This window comes from Halichoerus grypus, chromosome 5 (genome assembly GCF_964656455.1).
Source record: "Halichoerus grypus chromosome 5, mHalGry1.hap1.1, whole genome shotgun sequence".
Lineage (NCBI taxonomy): Eukaryota > Metazoa > Chordata > Mammalia > Carnivora > Phocidae > Halichoerus > Halichoerus grypus.
Window position 1 is genome coordinate 85,218 of NC_135716.1, and position 20,960 is coordinate 106,177.

The window sequence follows — 20,960 nt, forward strand, 5'->3', positions numbered from 1 at the left end:
ACAAACATTAGAAGTTGAAAATTTCCTTTATTTTATGAATACATTATATATTTTTCTCTGAAAAACATTCAGTGAATTTTGTATATTTTACACTTTATACTGGGTTCCATAGGTGTGAGAATGAAGTGTTTTGCTTTCGATTGCTTTATAAATAGTCTGTAATTTTCCAGCTACTATCATTTTGATTAAAAGGTTATGTAGACAGTGTTTCGTAAATTCCAATACTTAAGGGGTTTTTGTCAGCTTTTTATTATATATTTCTAATTTTGATAATCTTCCTGTCAAATGCATCTTAAAACATTCGTATTCTTTATATCTAAGTGTATCATCAGTTTCGGTAAATGTTCCATGAGCAATCCCACGAAATGTGTATTACCTATTTAAGGAATTTGAGTTTTTCCATCTGTCTGCCGAATCACTGATTGAGGGATTCGGTTCTCCCACGTGAGCCCTCACGTTTTCATCAAGCTGCAGTCTGTTCCGATTCCAGGAACTGTGTACACAAGCCCCACGACAGCGGCATTTCTCCTTTTCCTGCATCTCTAACCCTCGCCTTTCCACATCTAGTCACCAGCGCGCTCCGACCTCCGTGAGAGCCAGGGAGCTCCGGCTCCGCGCCCCCAGGGGGAGGGAACCCCACGGCGCCGGGCCTCCGCCGCCTAGAGCGGCGACGCTGGCCCGGAAGTCGGGGAGGGTCAGGGGAGGGATTTCCGGGGCCCGTCTCTGGGCACAGCCGCGGTAGTCCCGCGGCGTCGCGCGGTGTCCGGAGCGACCCCCGGGAGGGAAGGAGCTCGCGCAGGTGAAGCCTGCACGTTGCGGACCGCGCTCCCGCGTGACCCCGAAGACCCCGCGGTGGGTGCCGGCCTCCAGTGGGCTAGGCAGGGCGTCGTGGTCAGAGGGGCTGGGGCTGCTCGGCCTGGGCGGGGTTGGGGGCCTCGGAGGGCGCCTCCGGGAGCGGGCGTGAGGGGCATCCTCCGGACGGCGGATCCTGACTCGCCCTGGAGCCTGGCCGCAGGACCGCGTGGCGACGGGGCAGGTGTGCGGTGAGTGGTGTCTGGCGCGTGGGGGTCGGGGTGGAGGAGGGGCCTCAGGACTGGGTGCGAACGTCGGAGCTGTACTGAGCTGTGTGAGAAATGAGGTGGTCGTTCCGCGCAGGTGTCCTGCCTGGAGGCCCCGGGTGGTGCAGTCACCCTCCAGGTGGCGACGAGGCTCTGGGGACAGGGAGGAATTTATTCTCCCCCGTGTGAGTGGAGCTGAGGGACGAGCCATGCCCACCCCGTGGATGCCTGCAGTGGGCTGGTGTCTCTGCTTAGCACCCTGTTGAGCTCTTAGCCAAGAGAATCTGCTTCCAGGCTCGCTGGCAGAATCGAATTCCTTGAGGTTCTTGTACTGAAGTGTGTTTCTTTGCTGACTGTCCTTAGTTCCTGAGGCCCCAGTCCTTGCACAGGGACCTGGCACCCCGGAGTCAGCAAGGGTTCGTGTGATTAGATTGGGTCCACCAAGATAATCCCCTCTGCAAGGTCTCTTTTGCTGTGTGGCATACCATGTCCACGGGCTCCAGGGATTGGGCTGTGCACATGGGTGTTGAGGGGCGTTCTGCTTACCACAGATTCGGCCTGTGTCCTCCAGGGCAAGATGCCACATATACTGAGGTGAGAAAAACAAGATGTAAAATGAGCATAGAATATTCTGGAAGGGTACATTAGCAACTGGGAAGGGGAGCAGAGTAGCTGGCTGGGAGTGTTTCACCATAAGTCTTCTGCCTTTGAATTTTGAGCCATGTGACTGCCCCCATTCAGTGACAGTGATAATAATTTAAAGAATTTTAAAACAAAGTGAATGAATATTGCAAATGACTGTCCCTTTGGGAGAGGGAAAGTGACGGACATCCCCCCCCCCATGGAAGCAACATCTGCTTCGTTCTGCTGACAGACACCTTAAGTCAGTGCTCTACCTGCTTTGAATCTTGTCTGCACGTTCCTGTGAGCATCCGTGTCAGGTTAGTTCCGTCTGTCCTAATAGAGAAATGTGGCCAGTGCCTCACTGTCAGGAGCCGTGGCCTCTGATAGTCTGTACCCCAGTGACCCTGTCTCTGAGCTCTGTCCACACCTTTGCCCCTTGTTCTACCTTTCTAACCAGGCATTGCCGAAGTCCCCTTCCCTGGGCCTGGTTTAAGTGCCTGCCTGCCCCAGGGCTCCGCTCCTTCCTTGCTGCCTCTGTTTCGTGCTGGTCTCAGCCTGTCAAAAACCAGTGATTTGGTTGGACCAACCCATGTGGTTCTTACGATGATTGCAAAATGCCCTTCAGCAACAAGGAAATTTTCATTAGGAAATTTTCAAAAAGTAAAGATTTATTACTTACAGGCCCTGCAAATTAGCACACCTGGGGCCACACAGTGAGGTTTCCAGTAATGAGAGAGCACTGGCCTGGATTTCTGCTTTGATTGAGGTCAAGGGTAGAGACCTAGGGTTTCAGGGGCTCACTCTTTATTGGTGAATTTAAAACATAAGAGTGGAGGGGTGCCTGGCAGTTGGTTAAGTATCTGACTTCAGACCTGGGTCATGATCTCAGGGTCCTGGAATTGAACCCTGAGTCAGGCTCCCCGCTCATCAGAGAGTCTGCTTCTCCCTCTCCCTCTGCCCCTCCTCCACACTGGTTCACGCACGTGTTCTCTCTCTCAAATGAATAAAGAAATTCTTCTTAATAAAATAAATAAAACATAAGAGTGGGAATTTAAAGCACAGGAAGAGAAAAATAACAAGTGGTCCAAATGGCCAGTAATCAGAATCAAACAAGATTTCCAAGACAAAGGAGGCTGTCAGGGGAGGTGGCCTGGCTCTTTATCTAGTCCAGTGGCTGGCATTTATTCCATCTTTGAAACGGATGCCTGTTTGCAGTGGATGCTTCGGCATCAAAGCTTAATTCAGGCACTTGCTTTACAAAAAAACAAAACAACTGTCAGGGCTTACACTACGCACTACCCAGTAGGCAGGCGGTGTCCGCTGTGTGCTTCTGTCAGTAGTGCAGTGTGAATAAGGGGCCAAAGGGAATTGCCACAGTATGGGTGGGCCACTGAGCAGGGCATGGTGCATTTGCAGAGACAGGGCAGAGTAGGAGGGGTGGGGGAATCACTAATTTGGTCCTTGTGGGGAACCCATCATGTATCAGTGGGAGTATTGTATCTCCTCAGAAGGAGCATTTAGAACTGGAAATGAGCCCAAGCTTGGGAATCTTCACAGGATAAGGGTGTTGATGCCTTCCTTAACCAAGGAAGTTGGTGTAGGTTCAAAAGTGAACCCTGATGTACCAACATGAAGAGGGAGATAAGGAGGAGCCTAGGAGGGAGCCACTGGTGCAGTGGGAAGACGGCTCAGGATGGTGGAGACCTCAGTGTGGATGCTGCCGGGGGGGGGGGGGGAGGACCCACAACTCAGACACCATGATGACCATGTGCACCTCTGAGGCACAGGCTGCCCCTAGCTGCCCAACTGCTGGAGTTGCTGCTCCACTGTGAATGGATCTGATGTTCCACCTTCAGGACATTGTGTCAGGAATGAGGGGTGGGCCCACCATGGGTGCAGGCTCTGTGGGGCTGTTCTCCTATCATGGCAGCCCTGGGCCCTTCTAGGGGTGCCCATGGGACGCTGTGTGCTCACCTTGCCCTGAGGTCAGCATCTTACCCCTTCCCTGAGACCTAGCACCAGGTCTACATCAGGTCTCAGGCTGTAGGGGTGGAAGAGACCCTTGCCTGGTGGGAGTATGGATCCCTGGAGCTAGCTCCTCTGTACACTCACCTGTATCCTTGCTGGTCTCCAGGTCCCAGCCATGCCCAGCCTCAGAGCTCGCTCTGAAGAGGCAGAAATGGAGCCCTCAGTTCCTGGACCATCCCCTTGGATCCCTGCAGCCCAGGCCTGTGTGAATGATGCTCCTGTTGTGACCCACGCTGGATCTGCACTCCATGATCCCCACTGCTGTGGCTACACTGAGCCAGGAACCACTCCCCCTCACCGTCAGCAGCCAGGTACTGGGAGCAAGTTCCCCACTGGTTGCCCTCATTCTGGAGGGACTTTGTCCGTGTCACCCTGTGCTTACCCCCAGGAGGCATCCATGTCATCATTAGGGATAGGGTGCCCCATGGACTTGAGGACCAAGGCTAGAGATCAGAGAGGAATTTGGCCTGGCCCCAGGGTGTCTTGGTGCCTGAGCAGGACACTGTGTTTCCCCACCTGACATAGAGGGGTGTGATATGATGGCTGCCAGCTGAGCCCTGCAGCCCAACTACCAGGCTGGTGGTAGTCCCCTGCATTTAGGGTACAGCCCTAATTCAGGCCGTGATCTACTCCCTTCTGTCTGCATTCGCACAGCCTAGCCACTCCCATCCACTTTGGAGCTCTACTAGAGAGTCCTTTCCTGAAGAGCCCTCAACTAGCTTGGCTTTTCTGTGGACCCCTCAGCAGTGATTAGGATGGTTACTCAGTGTTAGTTTTCCTTACTGCTATTTGATGGCTGTTTTACAAGAGGACACTCTTAACTACATGGGACCTGTGGTCATACTCAGGACTTCTGGGCAGAGTACCCTAGTCAGACTCTGTGGCCAGAGAAGTTTGGGCTAATGGCAGTGTTTGTTCGCATACCTCACGAACTTCCCAGGTATAACTTAAACTGGCCTCTGTACATGGAGGGGAGAGTCTGAAGAACAAGGCAGGCCACCCAGGTTGGTAGATGACAGTTTAATAATCAAGGGAACTTATTTAAGAGGCTTGTCTTGGGTGGCTGCAATACGAGTAGACCCTAGCATCCACCTGCCAAATCTTAAAAGTTGATATAGTGGCCTTAACTGGATTTAGTTACACATACTGTCTTGATGGTCACAGCACCACATCACTATCTCAATGCTGTGTCCTTGGGGCAGCTTCTGGGAGCAGGGACAGCAAGCAGAATGTACGTTCAAGGACAGGGAAAAGGATGAGGAGCCTCCAGTCACCTGGATCCAGCTCATGAGTCAACCAGTGGTCACATCCTCTTGATGACCTCCCCCAGCAGGCAGAGGTAGTACAAGGCAGTCCTGGGTATGTTGGAGCAGGAGAGTGTTAGGAGATAGAGACATGATGAGGTCCCAAGAAGTCGCCCTGAGAGACAGGCCTGCTGACTGCCCCCAGGCAGAGGCAGAATGTGAACCAAATGGTTAACAGTATGCTGGGCAGAGAATGGTGTGGGAGGACAGGCCCTATTCCATTAAAAAGAAAGAAAAAAAAAAAAACTGGATTGATGGTAATGTTTAAAAAGCCACCGTGGAACAAAATGGTGGAGTACATAGCTCCAAATACCCAGTCCTCCAAAAAAAAAAAAAAAAATAACCAAGCAGAAAGTGCCAGGACCAACTTTGTCAAGAATCTAAATCTAGAAAACAGGTTTACAACAACCAGGTAAATGCTAAATCAAGAAAAAGGCCACTTAAAAATGGTAGGAAAGCTTTGTGGTGTTTTTACTTGCTCTTGCCCCCAAACACTCCCTGGCTCAGTGGCAGTTTTAAAGTGAGCAGCTTGTGTTCCCAGTGTGGGATCGTGGTCCCTGATTCCAAAGGGAGCAGAGAATATATTACTCAAAAATTATTGTTTGTCCTAACCTGCGTGGGATTGGATAAAGGATTGATGCAAAATGCTTGTCTCTGTTTTGCCATACTCAGAACTTAGGGCACAAAAGCCCTGGGTTCAGAAACATTGTAGGGGAACTAAAACCCCACAGCCACCTGGGACATCAGTTAACAGTACAGTCAACCACCTAAAGCCTAGGAGGGAAAGCTGGGGAAACGAGGACATTCAAAAGCACCCTTGTATATCAGAGAATTTAGAAAACTGCATACATGCCCAGGACAGGATATATGCTCAGAAAAGACCTCTGAAGATCATAGCTTCACCTCTGGCTCATATCTAAGGCAATAAAAGCTGGAAGCTAAGATGGTTATATGTAGTGTTAAGGTAGTACCCTAGCACAAAGGCTGGGAGAGGTGTATTACTTTTCGTTTACTGTTAGTGTTCAAGGAAATCTCTGTCAAAACACTAGCTGAACACAAGCTAAAGAAAGAGACCTCAGTGACCACACATGACAGACTAGTTTTAGTTTGCAAAACTTATTTGGGAAAGTCACTAAATGAACAATTGACTGTAACCTTCAACAATCAATAACAGCAAAGCCTGGAGGAGGGAGAGACTGATTTACAGAGTTACCACAATAAATATTCAAATGTCCAGTTTTTAACAAAAAAAATAACAAAGAATACAAAGAAAAAGGAAAATAAGGCTGGCCCATTCAACGGGAAAAAATTATTTGGCAGAAAGTGTCCCTGAAAAAGCACAGATGGTTGACAAACTAAACCAACTGTCTTAAATGTGTTCAAAGAGCTAAAAGAAACCAGGAAAACAATGTACAAACAAAATGAGCATATCAAGAGATTTTAAATTTATACAATTATAAGTATACAATTTATATAATTATAGAAAGGAACTGAACAGGGGCGCCTGGGTGGCTCAGTTAGTTAAGCATCTGCCTTCAGCTCAGGTCATGATCTTGGGGTCCTGGGATCGACCCCCGCATCAGGCTCCCTGCTCAGTGGGGAGTCTGCTTCTCCCTCTTCCTCCCCCCTCCCCGACTTGTGTGCTCTCGCTCTCTCTCAAATAAATAAATCTTTTTTTTTTTTTAAGAACTAGAGGGCGCCTGGGTGGCTCAGTCGTTAAGCGTCTGCCTTTGGCTCAGGTCGTGATCCCAGGGTCCTGGGATCGAGCCCCACATTGGGCTCCCTGCACGGCGGGGAAGCCTGCTTCTCCCTCTCCTACTCCCCCTGCTTGTGTTCCCTCTCTCGCTATGTCTCTCTCTGTCAAATAAATAAATAAAATCTTTAAAAAAAAAAAAAAAACTAGAACAGAAATTCTAGAGTTGAAAGGTGCAATAACTGAAATGAATTCACTAGAGGGATTCAACAGCAGATTTGAGCAGGCATATTTGAAGATAGGACAATTGAAATTATTCAGTCTGAGAATCAGGAAGAATAAAGGTTAAAGAAAAGTGAAGAGGGTTTAACAGACCTGTAGGATAGCATCACTCAAACCAACATACACATTATAGAAGAGAGAGAGAAAGGGGCAGAAAGAATATTTGAAGAAACAATGGCCCAAACATCTCAAATTTGATGAAAGACATGAATCTATTCATTCAACAAGCTCAACAAACTCCAACTAGGATAAATTCAAAGAGATTCACATCAAGACTCATTATAATCAAATTGTCAAAGATAGAATCTTGAAAACAAAAGAGGCAGCCTATCTCATATAAGGGATCCTGAATTAGATTAGCAGCCAGTTTCTGATCAGAACCCATGGAGGCCAGAAGGCAGTGGGATGACATTTAAAGTGCTGAGAGAGAAAAAACTGTCAACCAAGAATTCCATATCTGGCAAAATGACCCTTCAAAATGATATTCCCAGATATTTCCAGATAAATAAAAGCTGCGGACTTTTTTTTTTAAGATTTTATTTATTTATTTGAGAGAGAGAGAGCGTGCATGTGCACAAGCAGGGGGTGGGGACAGAGAGAGAAGCAGACTCCCCGCTGAGTAGGGAGCCCGACTTGGGGCTCAATCCCAGAACCCTGAGTTCATGACCTTAGCCAAAGGCAAACGCTTAACTGACTAAGCCACCCAGGCGCCCCTGAGGATATTTATTACCAGTAGACCTGCCCTATTAGAAATGCTAAAGGGAGTCCTACAGGTTAAGATTAAAGGACACTAAGTAGGGACTGAAAGCCATATAAACGAACAAAAATCTCTAGTAAAGGTAACTACGTTGGTAACTATAAAAGCTAGTATTAATGTGTTTTTGGTTTATTACTCCACTTTTTATTTCCTAAATTATTTAAAAGACAATAAAAATCATTATAAATCTATATTAAACACACAACATATAAAGATACATTTGTGACAACATGACAGTGGGGAGCAGAGGTGTATAAGAGCAGAGTTTTTGTATGCTGTTGTGGCTAAGTTGTTATCAGTTCAAACTTGATGGTTTTATTCTGGGGTTCTAATGTACAGCATGGTGACTACAGTTATACTGTATTATGTATTTGAAAATGGCTAAGATAGTAGACCTTAAAAATTCTTAACACAAAAAAAGGAGGTGCCTGGCTGATTGAGTTGGTAGAGCATACCACTCTTGATATTGGGTCATGGGTTTGAGCTCCATGTTGGGTGTAGAGATTACTTAAAAAAATAATAATAATAACTATATAAGGTGATGGATGTGTTAACTAACCTTACGATGGTAATCATTTCACAGTGTACATGTATCGGTGTACAAATCATTACATTGTACACCTTAAACTTAACGATGATGTATGTCAGTTATATTTCAGTAAAGCTTAGGAATAAAAACTAAAATAGCTGTGATGGGGGGGATCAAACTACATTGTTTTAGGGTATTAGGATGTTAATTGTAATCCCCATTATGCCATTAAAAGAAAATATCTTTAAAGTATCCATAAAAGGGGGCGCCTGGGTGGCTCAGTCGTTAAGCGTCTGCCTTCGGCTCAGGTCATGATCCCAAGGTCCTGGGATCGAGTCCCACATCGGGCTCCCTGTTTGGCGGGAGGCCTGCTTCTCCCTCTCCCACTCGTCCTGCTTGTGTTCCTGCTCTCGCTGTCTCTCTCTCTGTCAAATAAATAAATAAAATCTTTAAAAAAAAAAAAAAAAAGTATCCATAAAAGGAAAAAGAAGAAAATTAAAATGGTAAACTACAAAAAATAACACAAAAGAAGACAGTAATAGAGGAGATGAGGGACATAAAGAGATAAAAGATATCAAAAACTAATAGCAAAATGAAGTAAATCCTTCCTTATCAGTAATTAATTATAAATGGTTTAAACCCTCCAAAGGCAGATATTAGCATAGTGGATGAAAAAGCATGATCCAACTATATACTGTCTACAAGAGGCTTACTTTAGATCCAAAGACACAAATAAGGATAAAGTAAAAGATGAAAAAAGATATTACATGCAAATAAATAGTAACCAAAAGAGCTGGGGTGATTATACTATAACACCAGAAAAAATAAACTAGGTAAAAAACTGTAACAAGAGAAAAGAAGTGCATTATGTGTGAATAAAAGAATCAATTCAACAAGAGGATATAAGTTACAAAAGAGAACCCCAAAATATATGAAACACATATACATTTGAAGGGAGAAATAGTTGTATAATAATAGTTGGAGACTTCAGTACCTCACTTCCAAAAATGGATAGAACATCAGACAGAAGACCAGTAATGAAATAGGGAACTTGAACAACACTGTAAATCAATTAGACCTAATAGACATGTACGTACATACACTCCACCCAAAGGAGCACATATTCTTAAGTGTACGTGGACATTCTCCAACATAGACCTTATGTTAGGCCACAAAACAAATCCCAATAATAAAAACAGCTGAAATCATGTAACGTATTATCTCTAGTCAGTAACAGCAGGAAAATTGAAAAATTTACAAATATGTATAAATAAAACAACATACTCCTAACCCATGGGTCAAGAAAAAAGTCACAAGGGAAATTAGAAAAACCTGCATACAAATGAAAACAAACAAAAACTTATAATATGCAAGGAGAGCAGTGCCAGAAGGTAAATTTATAGCAGTAGGTGGATACATTAAAAAGGAAGAAAGATCAGGGCACCTGGGTGGCTCAGTCGTCAAGCATCTGCCTTTGGCTTCAGGTCATGATCCCGGGGTCCTGGGATTGAGCCCCATGTTGGCCTCCCTGCTCAGTGGGAAGCCTGCTTCTCCCACTCCCACTCCCTCTACTTGTGTTCCCTCTCTTGCTGTGTCTCTCTGTCAAATAAATAAATAAATAATCTTTAAAAAAAAAAAAAAAAAGGAAGAAAGATCTTAAATCAGTAACCTAACTTTATATCTTAAGGAACTGTGAAAACAAGAGTGAACTAAACCCAAAGCTAACAGAAGGAAGGAAATAATAAACATTACAGGAGAGATAAATAAACTAGAAAGTAGAAAACAGGGGCACCGGGGTGGCTCAGTTGGTTGAGCAGCTGCCTTCAGCTCAGGTCATGATCCCAGGGTCCTGGGATCGAGTCCCGCATCGGGCTCCCTGCTCGGTGGGGGGCCTGCTTCTCCCTCTCCTTCTGCCGTTCCCACTGCTGTGTTCTCCTGCTCTCTCTCTGTCAAATAAATAAATAAAATCTTAAAAAAAAAAGTAGAAAACATTAGAGAATCAACAAAATCAAAAGTTAGTTTTTTGAAAAGATTAAAATTGACAAACCTTTGAAGACACAAATAACAAAAATCAGAAATGGACATTACTACCTATCTTACAAAAGTAAACAGGAGTATAAGAGAAGACTGTTACCAGTTGTGCACTGACAAATTAGATAACCTAGATGAAAGAGAGAAATTCCTAAAGACAAAAAAATTACCAAAGTGACTCAAGAATAAAGTATTATACCCCATGGATGTAACCCAGGAATACAAAGGTAGTTCAACATAACAAAACCAATCAGTGTCATTTACCACATTAATAGAATGAAGGAGAAAAACCATAATCATCTCAACCGATGCAGAAAAAGTATTTGACAAAATCAAACACCCTTTGTGATTAAAAGAAAGAAAAAAAAGAAAAGAAAAACACTGGGAAAACTCAATATAAGGGAACCTCCTTAACATGATAAAGGGCATTCATGAAGAACCCACAGCTAGCATTATTATACACAATAGTGAAAAATTAAAATCTTTTCCCCTAGTGATCAGGAAAGTATGCCTGTCTTACCACTGCTGTTCGACATTGTACTGGAAGTTCTAACCCAGAGCAATCAGGAAAGAGAAAGAAGACACTCAAATTGAGAAGGAAGATGGAAAACTATCTCTGTTTGCAGAAGACATGATCCTATATATAGAATATCCCACAGAATCCATTAAAAAGCTATAAGAGCTAATAAATGAATTCAGCCAAGTTTCAGGGTACAAATCAACACACAAAATCAATTGTTTCTATATACCAGAAATGAGCAATCTGAAAAGGAAATTAAGAAAACTTCATTTAAATAGCATCAAAAGAAAAAATAGGGGCACCTGGGTGGCTCAATCAGTTAGGCATCTGCCTTTGGCTCAGGTCATGATCTCAGGGTCCTGGGATCAAGCCCCAAGTCAGGCTCCCTCGTCAGCGGGTAGTCTGCTTCTCCCTTTCCCTCTGCCCCTCCCCCCTCTCCCCTCTCATTCTCTCTCTCTCAAAATCTTTAAAAAAAAGAAAAAAGAACCTACAAATAAATTTAACTGAGGAAGTGAAAGACTTGTTTGCTGAGAATTACAAAGCCTTGACAAAAGAAATTAACAAATACATAAATAATTGGAAAGACATCAAGTCCATGGATTGAACTTAATTGTGTTACAATGCCTGTGCTATCCAGAGCAATCTACAAATTCAATACAAACCATATCAAAATTACAACAGCTTGGGCGCCTGGGTGGCTCAGTTGGTTAAGCAACTGCCTTCGGCTCAGGTCATGATCCTGGAGTCCCGGGATCGAGTCCCGCATCGGGCTCCCTACTCTGCAGGGAGTCTGCTCCTCCCTCTGACCCTCCCCCCTCTCATGTGCTCTCTCTCTCATTCTCTCTCTCTCAAATAAATAAATAAAATCTTTAAAAAAAAAAAATTACAACAGCTTTTTTTGCAGAAATTTTGAAGTTGAGCCCTCTGATTCATATAGAATGACAAAAGGCCCCAAACAGTCAAAACAAGCTTGAAAAGGAAAAACAGAGGACTCATACTCACCAGTTTCAAAAATTACTACAAAGCTTTAATAATCAAAACAATTTGGTACTGACATAAAGCTATACATACAGATCAATGGAATAGAATTGAGAGTCTAGCAGTAAACCAAGACATCTGTCACAAATTGATTTGCAATATAGATGTCAAGACTGTTCAGTGAGAAAAGATAATTCTTCAACAAATAATGCTGGGACAAGTGGATATCCACATGCAGAAGAATAAACTGGGACCCCTACTTCACACCATATACAGAAATTAATTCAAAATGGCCCAACAACCTAAATAAAGAACTAAAATCATAGAACTCTTACAAGAAAACAGGTATAAATTTTCATAACCTTGAGTTTGGCAGTGGATTCTTAGATATGACACCAAAAGCATGAGCAGTAGAGAAAAAGATAGGTACGTTGGACTTTATCACAATTAAAAACTTTTGGGTATCAAAGGACATTGTCAAGAAAGTTAAAAGACACCCTAATAGAATGGGAGAAAGTCTTTGCAAATTGTATTTCTGGTTAAGAGTCTAGTATTCAGAATCTATAAAGAACTCAAACTCAATAATAAGAAGACAAACAACCCAATTTTATGATGGGCAAAGGACTGGAATAAATGCTTTTCAAAAGAAAATATGCAAATTTTCATGGCCAATAAGCACATGAAAAGATGCTTAAATTCATTAGTCATTTGAGAAATGCAAATCAAAACCACAATGAGATAACCACTTCACACCCACTAGAGTGGTTGTAATACTTAAATACGTAACAAGTGTTTTCAAGGGTGTAGAGAAATTGAAACTCTCATACATTGCTGGTGGGAATGGAAAGTGGTGCAGCCACTATGGAATAAAATTTGGCAGTTCTTCAAACGTTTAAACATAGCGTTGCCATAGGACCCAGCAATGCTAGATAAATATGCAAAGAGTTAAAAACAGGTACTCAAACATGTATACGTACATCATGTTCATAGAAGCACTATTCACAATGGCCAAAAGAAAACAGCCTAGATGTCCATCCATGGAAAATATACTATATCCATACAATGGAATATTATTCAGACAAAAAAAAAAAAAAAGGAATGAAGCAGTGATACATGCTACAATGTGGATGAACTTGGAAAAACATTAAGTGAAAGAATCCACACATAAAAAGTCACATGTGATAGGATTCCATTTATATGAGCTATCCAATGCTTAAAGACAAAATGCAGATTGAGGGTTGCTAAGAGTTGGGGAGGAGAGATAAAACTGATGGGTTAATAAGAGGCTCTACTTTGGAGTGATGAAACTGTTTCGGAACTAGATAGAGGTGATGATTGCACAACACTGTAAATGTGCACAACAGGCACAACTAAATGCCACTTAAATGTTCATTTTAAACAATTTTATTTTTGTAAATTTCACCTCAATAAATTAAGTAAATGATAGTCTATCAGGATATAGACTAGTGGAGCCCCACCTGAGTATGTGGCTTTGACTTGGGTACTTACCGAAGCTGTTTTCCACAAACCTGGAAGCCACTAATCATAAAGGTCTTTAATGAGTGCTTTCTCTCAGGAAATACTAATAGGTTTGTTGTGTTCTAGAAGGGCTTAGAATCCTCACTCTTTTCTCCAGTGGGGATCAGTCATGGGGGCAGCAAGGACAGCGCAAGCAACTCTTTGTTTTCAAATCTTTTTCTTTGCCCTTAAACCCAACTTTTTTTTTAAGATTCTATTTTTAAGTAATCTCTACACCCAGCATGGGGCTCGAACCTACAACCCTGAGCCAGCCAGGTGCCTCCCCTTAAACCCAACTTTTATTGTGTGTGTGCGTCATAAGGGAAACCACATTTCCAATTTTACATTTCCTTTCAAAAGAGAAACTTTAATCATTGTTTACAACCATTCTTAAGTTGCAGAGAAGAATTACATCAGATTTAATAAATCCGAAGCAACCTCTCACCATCCTCACCCACAGGACTATTTTGTCTCCTGTCTCAATAAAAGGCTTCCAGGCCAACAGTGGCTTGGGGCTGAAAACTAATCATTGCCACCATCTCCTGAGCCATACTAGTGACCTTATCTTAGGGTCAACAGACTGTGGCCCACAGGCCAGATCCAGCTAGCCAGGGATTTGTTGGGGGGTTTTGTTCGTTTTTTGTTTTAATGGCCTGCAAGCAAAGAATGGTTTTGAGGTTTTTGCAGGGTTGTAACAAAGCAGACTATATAACCAAGACCATATAGCCACAAAACCTAAAAAGGGTACCCTGTGACCATTTATGAGAAAGCTCCATTGACTCCTGTGTGTCATGCCCTTCTGGTCCCTACTTCATATGCAGCCAGAGGAGGATGGGAGGCTCCCTGGGTCAGTTGCTGGGGGCAGTGCGGGGCATAGTGAGCTTTGGGGCAACCTGTGCAGACTCTTGTTTCCCATAGCAGCCTCCCTGTCCCTGCAGTCCTCAGTGAGCCCTCCCCCCATTACTCCTAGGTGCCCAGCCTCATGTGGACATTTCCTAGACACCCCCAGGTCCAGGGCTCCTGACCTGGGGAGCTCTGAGGCTCACAGAAGAACATGATTTTGACTTGAACCATTAGGGAGACTGCAGGTGATTTCCTGAGATGTGGGTCAGGGGGGTGAGGGTCAGTCTTGTAGGTTGAGGGCCCTGCTGCCTCATCCGTTTAGAGCTCTCCCAGCCCCCTCTCTCATCCCCTTGAGAGATTTGAGACTACCACCCCCAGTGGGTCACACATTCCCAGATGTGTCATCTGTATTTTCCTGTTTCCTTCCAAGTGACTTTGTTTATCATTTCAGATTGGGACACCAGGACTAAGGGCAAGGAATTTCTTCAGAAGAAAGAAGTTTCTGAGGATTTGGAATCACAGGCAGAAATATCAGAAAACTATACCAGTGATTTTTCTCAGGCACCTGAGCTTGGAGAACTCTGTGATGATGTACTAGAGAGAGATTGGGGAACCCCTGACAGTGAGAGACGGGTGCAGTCACTCTACCAGGAGGAGGGCTTTACGCCAGTGGCAGTGCTCCTTAGGAGCCCCTTAGAGAAAGAGCTGGGCTGTGATGACTTTGTAAGAAGCATCAGTCTGAGCCCAAACCCAACAGCATCTCAGGGAATTCCTACAGAAGAGAGGCCACATCTGTATGACATATGTGGCCACAGCTTCCAACACAGTATGGACTTAAGTAGCCATGAGGGGCTTCACATAGCCGAAAGCCCACTCATATGTAATGATTGTGGGAAAACCTTCAGAGGAAACCCTGATCTTATTCAGCATCAGATAATCCATACTAGACAGAAGTCCTTCATATGCAATGAATGTGGAAAATCCTTCAGCCAGAACTCATTTCTTAAAAATCATCAGAGGTCTCATGTGAGTGAAAAACCCTACCAGTGCAGTGAGTGCAGGAAAACCTTCAGTGTGCACTCAAACCTCATTAGGCATCAGATTAACCACAGCGGAGAGAAGCCTTATGTATGCAATGAATGTGGAAAAGCCTTTAGCCAGAACTCAAGCCTTAAAAAGCACCAGAAGTCTCACATGAGTGAGAAGCCCTATGAATGCAGTGAATGTGGGAAGGCCTTTAGGCGGAGCTCAAACCTCATCCAACATCAAAGAATTCATTCTGGAGAGAAGCCGTATGTGTGCAACGAATGTGGGAAGGCCTTTAGGCGGAGCTCAAATCTCATTAAACACCACAGGATTCACACAGGTGAGAAACCTTTTCAGTGTAATGAGTGTGGGAAAGCATTCAGCCAGAGCTCACACCTGAGGAAGCATCAGAGGGTTCACACTGGAGAGAGACCTTACGAGTGTAATGAGTGTGGCAAACCATTCAGCCGGGTCTCCAACCTCATTAAGCATCACAGGGTTCACACTGGAGAGAAACCTTATAAGTGCAGTGACTGCGGGAAGGCCTTCAGTCAGAGTTCAAGCCTCATTCAGCATCGGAGAATTCACACTGGAGAAAAGCCTCATGTATGTAATGTGTGTGGAAAAGCCTTTAGTTACAGCTCCGTACTCAGAAAGCACCAGATAATCCACACAGGAGAGAAGCCGTATGAATGTAGCATCTGTGGGAAGGCTTTCAGCCACAGCTCAGCCCTCATTCAGCATCAGGGTGTGCACACGGGTGACAAGCCCTATGAGTGTCGAGAATGTGGAAAAACATTTGGTCGGAGCTCCAACCTTATCCTTCACCAGCGAGTTCACACTGGAGAGAAACCCTACGAATGTACCGAATGTGGAAAAACCTTCAGCCAGAGTTCAACTCTCATTCAGCATCAGAGAATCCATAATGGCTTGAAACCCCATGAATGTAACCAGTGTGGTAAAGCCTTCAACCGAAGCTCAAACCTCATTCACCACCAGAAAGTTCACACTGGAGAGAAGCCGTACACGTGTGTCGAATGTGGTAAGGGCTTCAGCCAGAGTTCACACCTTATTCAACATCAGATAATCCACACTGGTGAAAGGCCGTATAAGTGCGGTGAGTGTGGGAAGGCCTTCAGTCAGCGTTCAGTCCTCATCCAGCACCAGAGGATCCATACCGGCGTGAAGCCTTATGACTGCTCTGCTTGTGGGAAAGCCTTCAGCCAGCGCTCCAAGTTGGTCAAACACCAGCTGATCCACTCCAGGGAATGAAACGGAGTACAGCTCCATTCCTGACTCCTCTGGCCATGTCCCAGTTTCACCCACCTCCCAGACTTGAAGCCAGGTTCACTTGCTGCCCTCTACCCCCACATCCCACTGTCCACAAAGCCCAGACCCTCCTTCCCCTGCCATCACTCCTGCTTCCTGTGACCTCTTGTTTCTTGTTTGTTTTGCTTGTACATTTTGTTATCAGACTGCCACAATTGTTAGGAGGGAAAAGATGATAGAAGCTGCATATTCATATTCATGAATAGAGATTATTAACAGAACCAAAAAAGTAAACTGACATTTGGTTCGAAATAACCACAGGAATTCTTTTCTTTGGTAATTAGTCATAGAGTGAACTCTTTGTGTATGGTTATAATTAATATTCTGCTTACATAAAATCAGGTCAAGAGTTTTTCAGGTCTGATGGCAGTCATCCTCTCTCAGAAGTGGTGTGTACTCATTACCACCAGTTTCTCACCCTTTCTTGTCCCTCCCATGCAGTCACTAGATGCAGGATTCCTTCTGCCTTTCCTTTGTGCCTGAGTCTGAGGTCATCGGGGCTGCTGCACAATTACACAAGCAGCTGTTTCCCACTCTCTGCCTCTGTGCCTTATGCTCCTGGCTCTTGCCCCACAGAGGCCTGCCCTCTCCATACCCATCCTGTTCTCCTCACAAGCTCCCAGACTCAGTTTTCTCCCACACCCATTCATCTCCAGACATTCATGGAACACCTGTGAGTGCCCCTAGTAGGTGGGGACTGGCCCCTCCTCAGTTTCCCAGAGCTGTGCCCTTCTCTATGAGCAGTGGGAGTTGTCCCAGAAGCAACACATATGCCACCAGAGAGGATCCTCATAGCCAGCCAGCCAGCCCATCTCAACTTGGGGATATCCTAGGATAGGTGGACGGAGAGGCACCTCCTGTGTTTTTCCAGGAGGAAAGGCATTGATGGGCAGATGTAGTCAGGTTTGCAGTTTAGGAAGGGAGGGGCTTGGCTTCTGTGCTTTCAAGGAAGTAGAGGCAAAGCCATCAATTGCAAATGAGGGAGAGGTTTGAAGAGGGAAGTATGGGAGAGTTGGCTCAAGGGTGCACAGGTCAGGCTTGGGCTACAGTGGGCTGCCTACCCTTCTCTCAGAGGCCATTAGAGTAGCCCATCACTGCTCACCCCCTCCCCTCCACTTCAGCCCCACCTTCCCAAGGAAGCACCCTAGACAAGCTGCCACATTTGTAGTTTTGCTGATAGCATTGCTCGGCTAACCCTCCAACTCACTTGCTCATCTTTCCACCGCATGGAGACCTCCATCTGTTCACCCTCATGCTTTCTCACTGTCAGGCAACCCTCTCTGGCTTCATTTTCCCCCTTTCCCAGCCTGGATTCCATCCTTTTTTCCAGTAAATACTTGTGGGACGCTTACTACATACCATTTGCTGGGGACACAGGAAACAGGACAGAAAAACGCCTGCCCTTGATGACTTTACATTCCAGTGGGTAGAGAAAATGCCCTAATGGTTAAGATTGTCATGAGGCAAAAGGAAAGCAGGAAATACGGTCTGGGTGTTTTGAGGGGTTCTGCTTTAAATAGGGGCTGTCAGAGAAGGCCTCACCCAGATGTCCTTTGAGTGACAACTCGAGAATGACCAGTGAAGATGGGGGGTAGGGTATGACAGCAAGAGTAGCCGGTTGGGAAGCCAGAGCTGGGTAGTAAATTAGGAATTCGCAGGTTATGACCTGCTGGAGGAGGAGGCACAGCCACCCACACAGGTCACCAGGGAGCTCCCCCTTTGGGAAGGTGAAAACCCTGGGGTCTTTTTCATTGAAGGCACAGTTTCAGTGCACTCACACAAAGGAATTAAATTCACGAGATTTACCACACAGATCCCAGAAGCAAGGGGGCACCATGACCCAGGAGAAGGGCATTCCACCATTACAGGTCATGAGTGAGCAGGAAATTGAGAGCATGGTAGCATATATTACTTAGGAGGTGCTTAGGGTGGAGGTCACTAAACTAAAGTTGTGATCTCAATGTCCACACACTGGGTGTGTGTAGGGTTATCATACGGTAAAATGCCTGGGCAGTAACTGGGAAAAACAAAAATTTTTCTCATCATGCCAGTACAGAGGCCCTGAGCAGAAACAGGCCTAGAGTGTTCAAGAATCACAGGTCAGTATGGCTAGGAGTTGAGTGAGAGAGGGAGAAGCAGATAGGGTGGGAGGTAATGGGCCATATCACAAAAGGCCTTAGGCCATGACAAGGACTTTGGCTTTTATGCCGGGTGAAATGGGAGATGCTGGAGGCTTTTGATGACTTATATTTTACACGGTCATTGCTGTGTGGAGAGGCTGTAGTGGCAAGCCTGTCCTCTGTGTTACTCCCTTCTCAACTCCTTTTGCCCTTTCTCCTGGCCTCCACACCGTTGGCAGACCCCCTGGGGCTGAAGCATAGCTGTGGGAGGCCAGAGCTTAGACACAGGAAGGAGGAGTGAGTGTCAAGCTTCACTGGGCCCTTGTCCCTACCCAGTGTCTGGGCAGAATTGAGCAAATTCAGGGGCCTGCCATCTGCAGCCTAAGGAATTTTAATTTTGGAACATCATGTTTCCAAAGAGAAAGTTTGGAAAGCAAATTGTCAACTACAATTTCTTTTGGCTTTCATGATGTCCTTGGAAATGTTTCTTGGAAAACAATGGCTCAGAAGCCTGGGTGCCCCCTCCTTGATGCCAACAGATTTCAAACCATTCAAACCCTGCTGGACAGGAAGTGTGAGGTGTGTGCTGTAGTCTCAACCCCAGCCAGAGCAAATACCCAGGCCAGTGCCCTTCCATTGCCCCTCAAGCCATTTTGACCTGCCCTGGGATCCCTGCCCTGCTGACCTCAGTTATTCAAGTAATAAACCTCATACCCTTGTGGTGTGTGGCATTGTCAGTCTTGACGTCTGAACCAAATTGGGGGCGGGGGGGAGGCATCCACCCTGAAGGTAATGGTAAGAATTGGAGTTGGCACTGTGAGCAGGATGACTGGACGATGGCACCCCAGGGTTCTACCTGCTCATGCAGCCACTGTCTGCAAGCCAGCATGCACTCAGCCATGCCACACGTGCTGCATTGTTGGGTCCAGCAGAGCCTTTGTTATAGATGTAGCTGTCCTAAATCACATGATAATAACTTGTTTAGGGATAGCAGTATGGTATAGGAGCCCTCCTTAAAGTGGCCCTGAGTTGTGTGTCTGATCCCAGACCTATCTGTATACTTGAGGCCAAGGCTGCAGCTGACTAGCTCAGGGGAGAGACCATACCCTATGTGAGATCTGTGTCCATTAGGTGACCACTCAGAAGGAGAACATTTGCAAGGAGGCATTAGGTGGCATGCCAAGTGAGGCCCACACTCCAGAGAGCAGATGCTCACTAGAACCCTTGAATACTACCACCATCACAGCAAAGATCCTGATCCTCCGGGTTCTAGGGAAGAACACCCCCAGCACAGCCAAGAGATTAATTCAAACCCAAATTAAGCCTATAAAGCAATCATTGCTATTGGAATGCCTTCCAACTGCTGTTAGAAGCCAAACCTTGGCCTTCTGGCATATTCCACCTGCAGAAGGGGCAGCCTCCCCTGTCCTCAGTCCCTGCCAGATGCCAGGGTGTTGGAGGGCAGCCCTCCTCAGACCCTTTGACTACCTGGGGAGCCTCTTGGGATGAACTAAGTGAAAAGCAGTGGGAATTCACAAGCAGCACTGCCGACCATCATAGATGATGGAGCTCAGTAGGGAACTGCCATTCCTCATTTCTTAACCAAGACCTCCCTAATAAAGAACCGGATCCAAACATCAGCACAACTGGCCAAATTCCAGGCAGTTATCTTAGCACTGGATGGCCTGGCTAATGAATGGCCCCATCTGCACATTTTTACAAACTCTTGGGCCAGTGCCTAAGAGTTGCCCATTTAGGGCAAAGAAGTCTCAGAATCTCTTGCCTCACGGATGTCTGTACCCATACACAGGCCACAGTACAGGATCTCACCAGGACACCCTCATCCCCTCTGTAGTAGCTGAGGCACTCTTGTCATCTCTCAGAATACACAATGCTGAACTCTTGAAGGATTCAGTGACATTTTCATCTCCCTCACTAACCTCAGGCTGCACGTTGCAAGAGGGCTGTATAGCTTATTTAAACAAGCACTAATTCAATTAAATATGGTGTGTTTCAGTCATCAAATAACAGAGGCAAATTATAATGAGTGGTCTGGTTCCATTTTTTGATGTTTGCTGATAGCTTTGGAACCTCATCCCCCTTACTCTCCATGCCCACATCTGGACAAGCTGATAAGAAAGCTGTGCTCTCTCCTTTGACACCAGCAGAAGATTGAAACCACATAAGCCTTCACCTATGCTTGGCAATCCTACCCACCATACCCACTGACCACAATAAAGACCCTAAGTCAGTATCCCTTTCTTGGCTCTCCTCTCAAGCCATTTTGCACCAGTTTGAGGAGCCTTCCCTACTCTCCCCA

The 20,960-nt window shown here is 45.4% G+C and overlaps 1 protein-coding gene across 3 annotated transcripts; it reads left to right on the forward strand.

Moving 5' to 3' along the window:
* The first annotated feature begins 724 nt into the window (after nucleotides 1-724).
* On the forward strand, nucleotides 725-20,894 carry ZNF16 (zinc finger protein 16). 3 transcript variants are annotated; one of them, XM_036105790.2, is made up of 3 exons: nucleotides 725-852; nucleotides 3,817-4,021; nucleotides 14,617-20,894. In XM_036105790.2, exons 2-3 carry the CDS (start codon nucleotides 3,826-3,828, stop codon nucleotides 16,461-16,463), a joined length of 2,043 nt encoding a protein of 680 aa, XP_035961683.1. In that variant the 5' UTR covers nucleotides 725-852; nucleotides 3,817-3,825; the 3' UTR covers nucleotides 16,464-20,894. The 3 variants fall into 3 exon arrangements, with proteins under 3 accessions (XP_035961683.1, XP_035961681.1, XP_035961682.1); XM_036105788.2 differs by lacking the exon at nucleotides 725-852 and adding an exon at nucleotides 870-1,043; XM_036105789.2 differs by lacking the exon at nucleotides 725-852 and adding an exon at nucleotides 870-1,036.
* Nucleotides 20,895-20,960: the final 66 nt, after the last annotated feature.

Bases quoted from the DNA above. Each gene is read 5' to 3' on its own strand.
- ZNF16 (XM_036105790.2), top strand. From the start codon at position 3,826: ATGCCCAGCCTCAGAGCTCGCTCTGAAGAGGCAGAAATGGAGCCCTCA. The intron at 4,022-14,616 runs GTACTGGGAGCA...TTATCATTTCAG, and splicing joins CCCTCACCGTCAGCAGCCAG to ATTGGGACACCAGGACTAAG.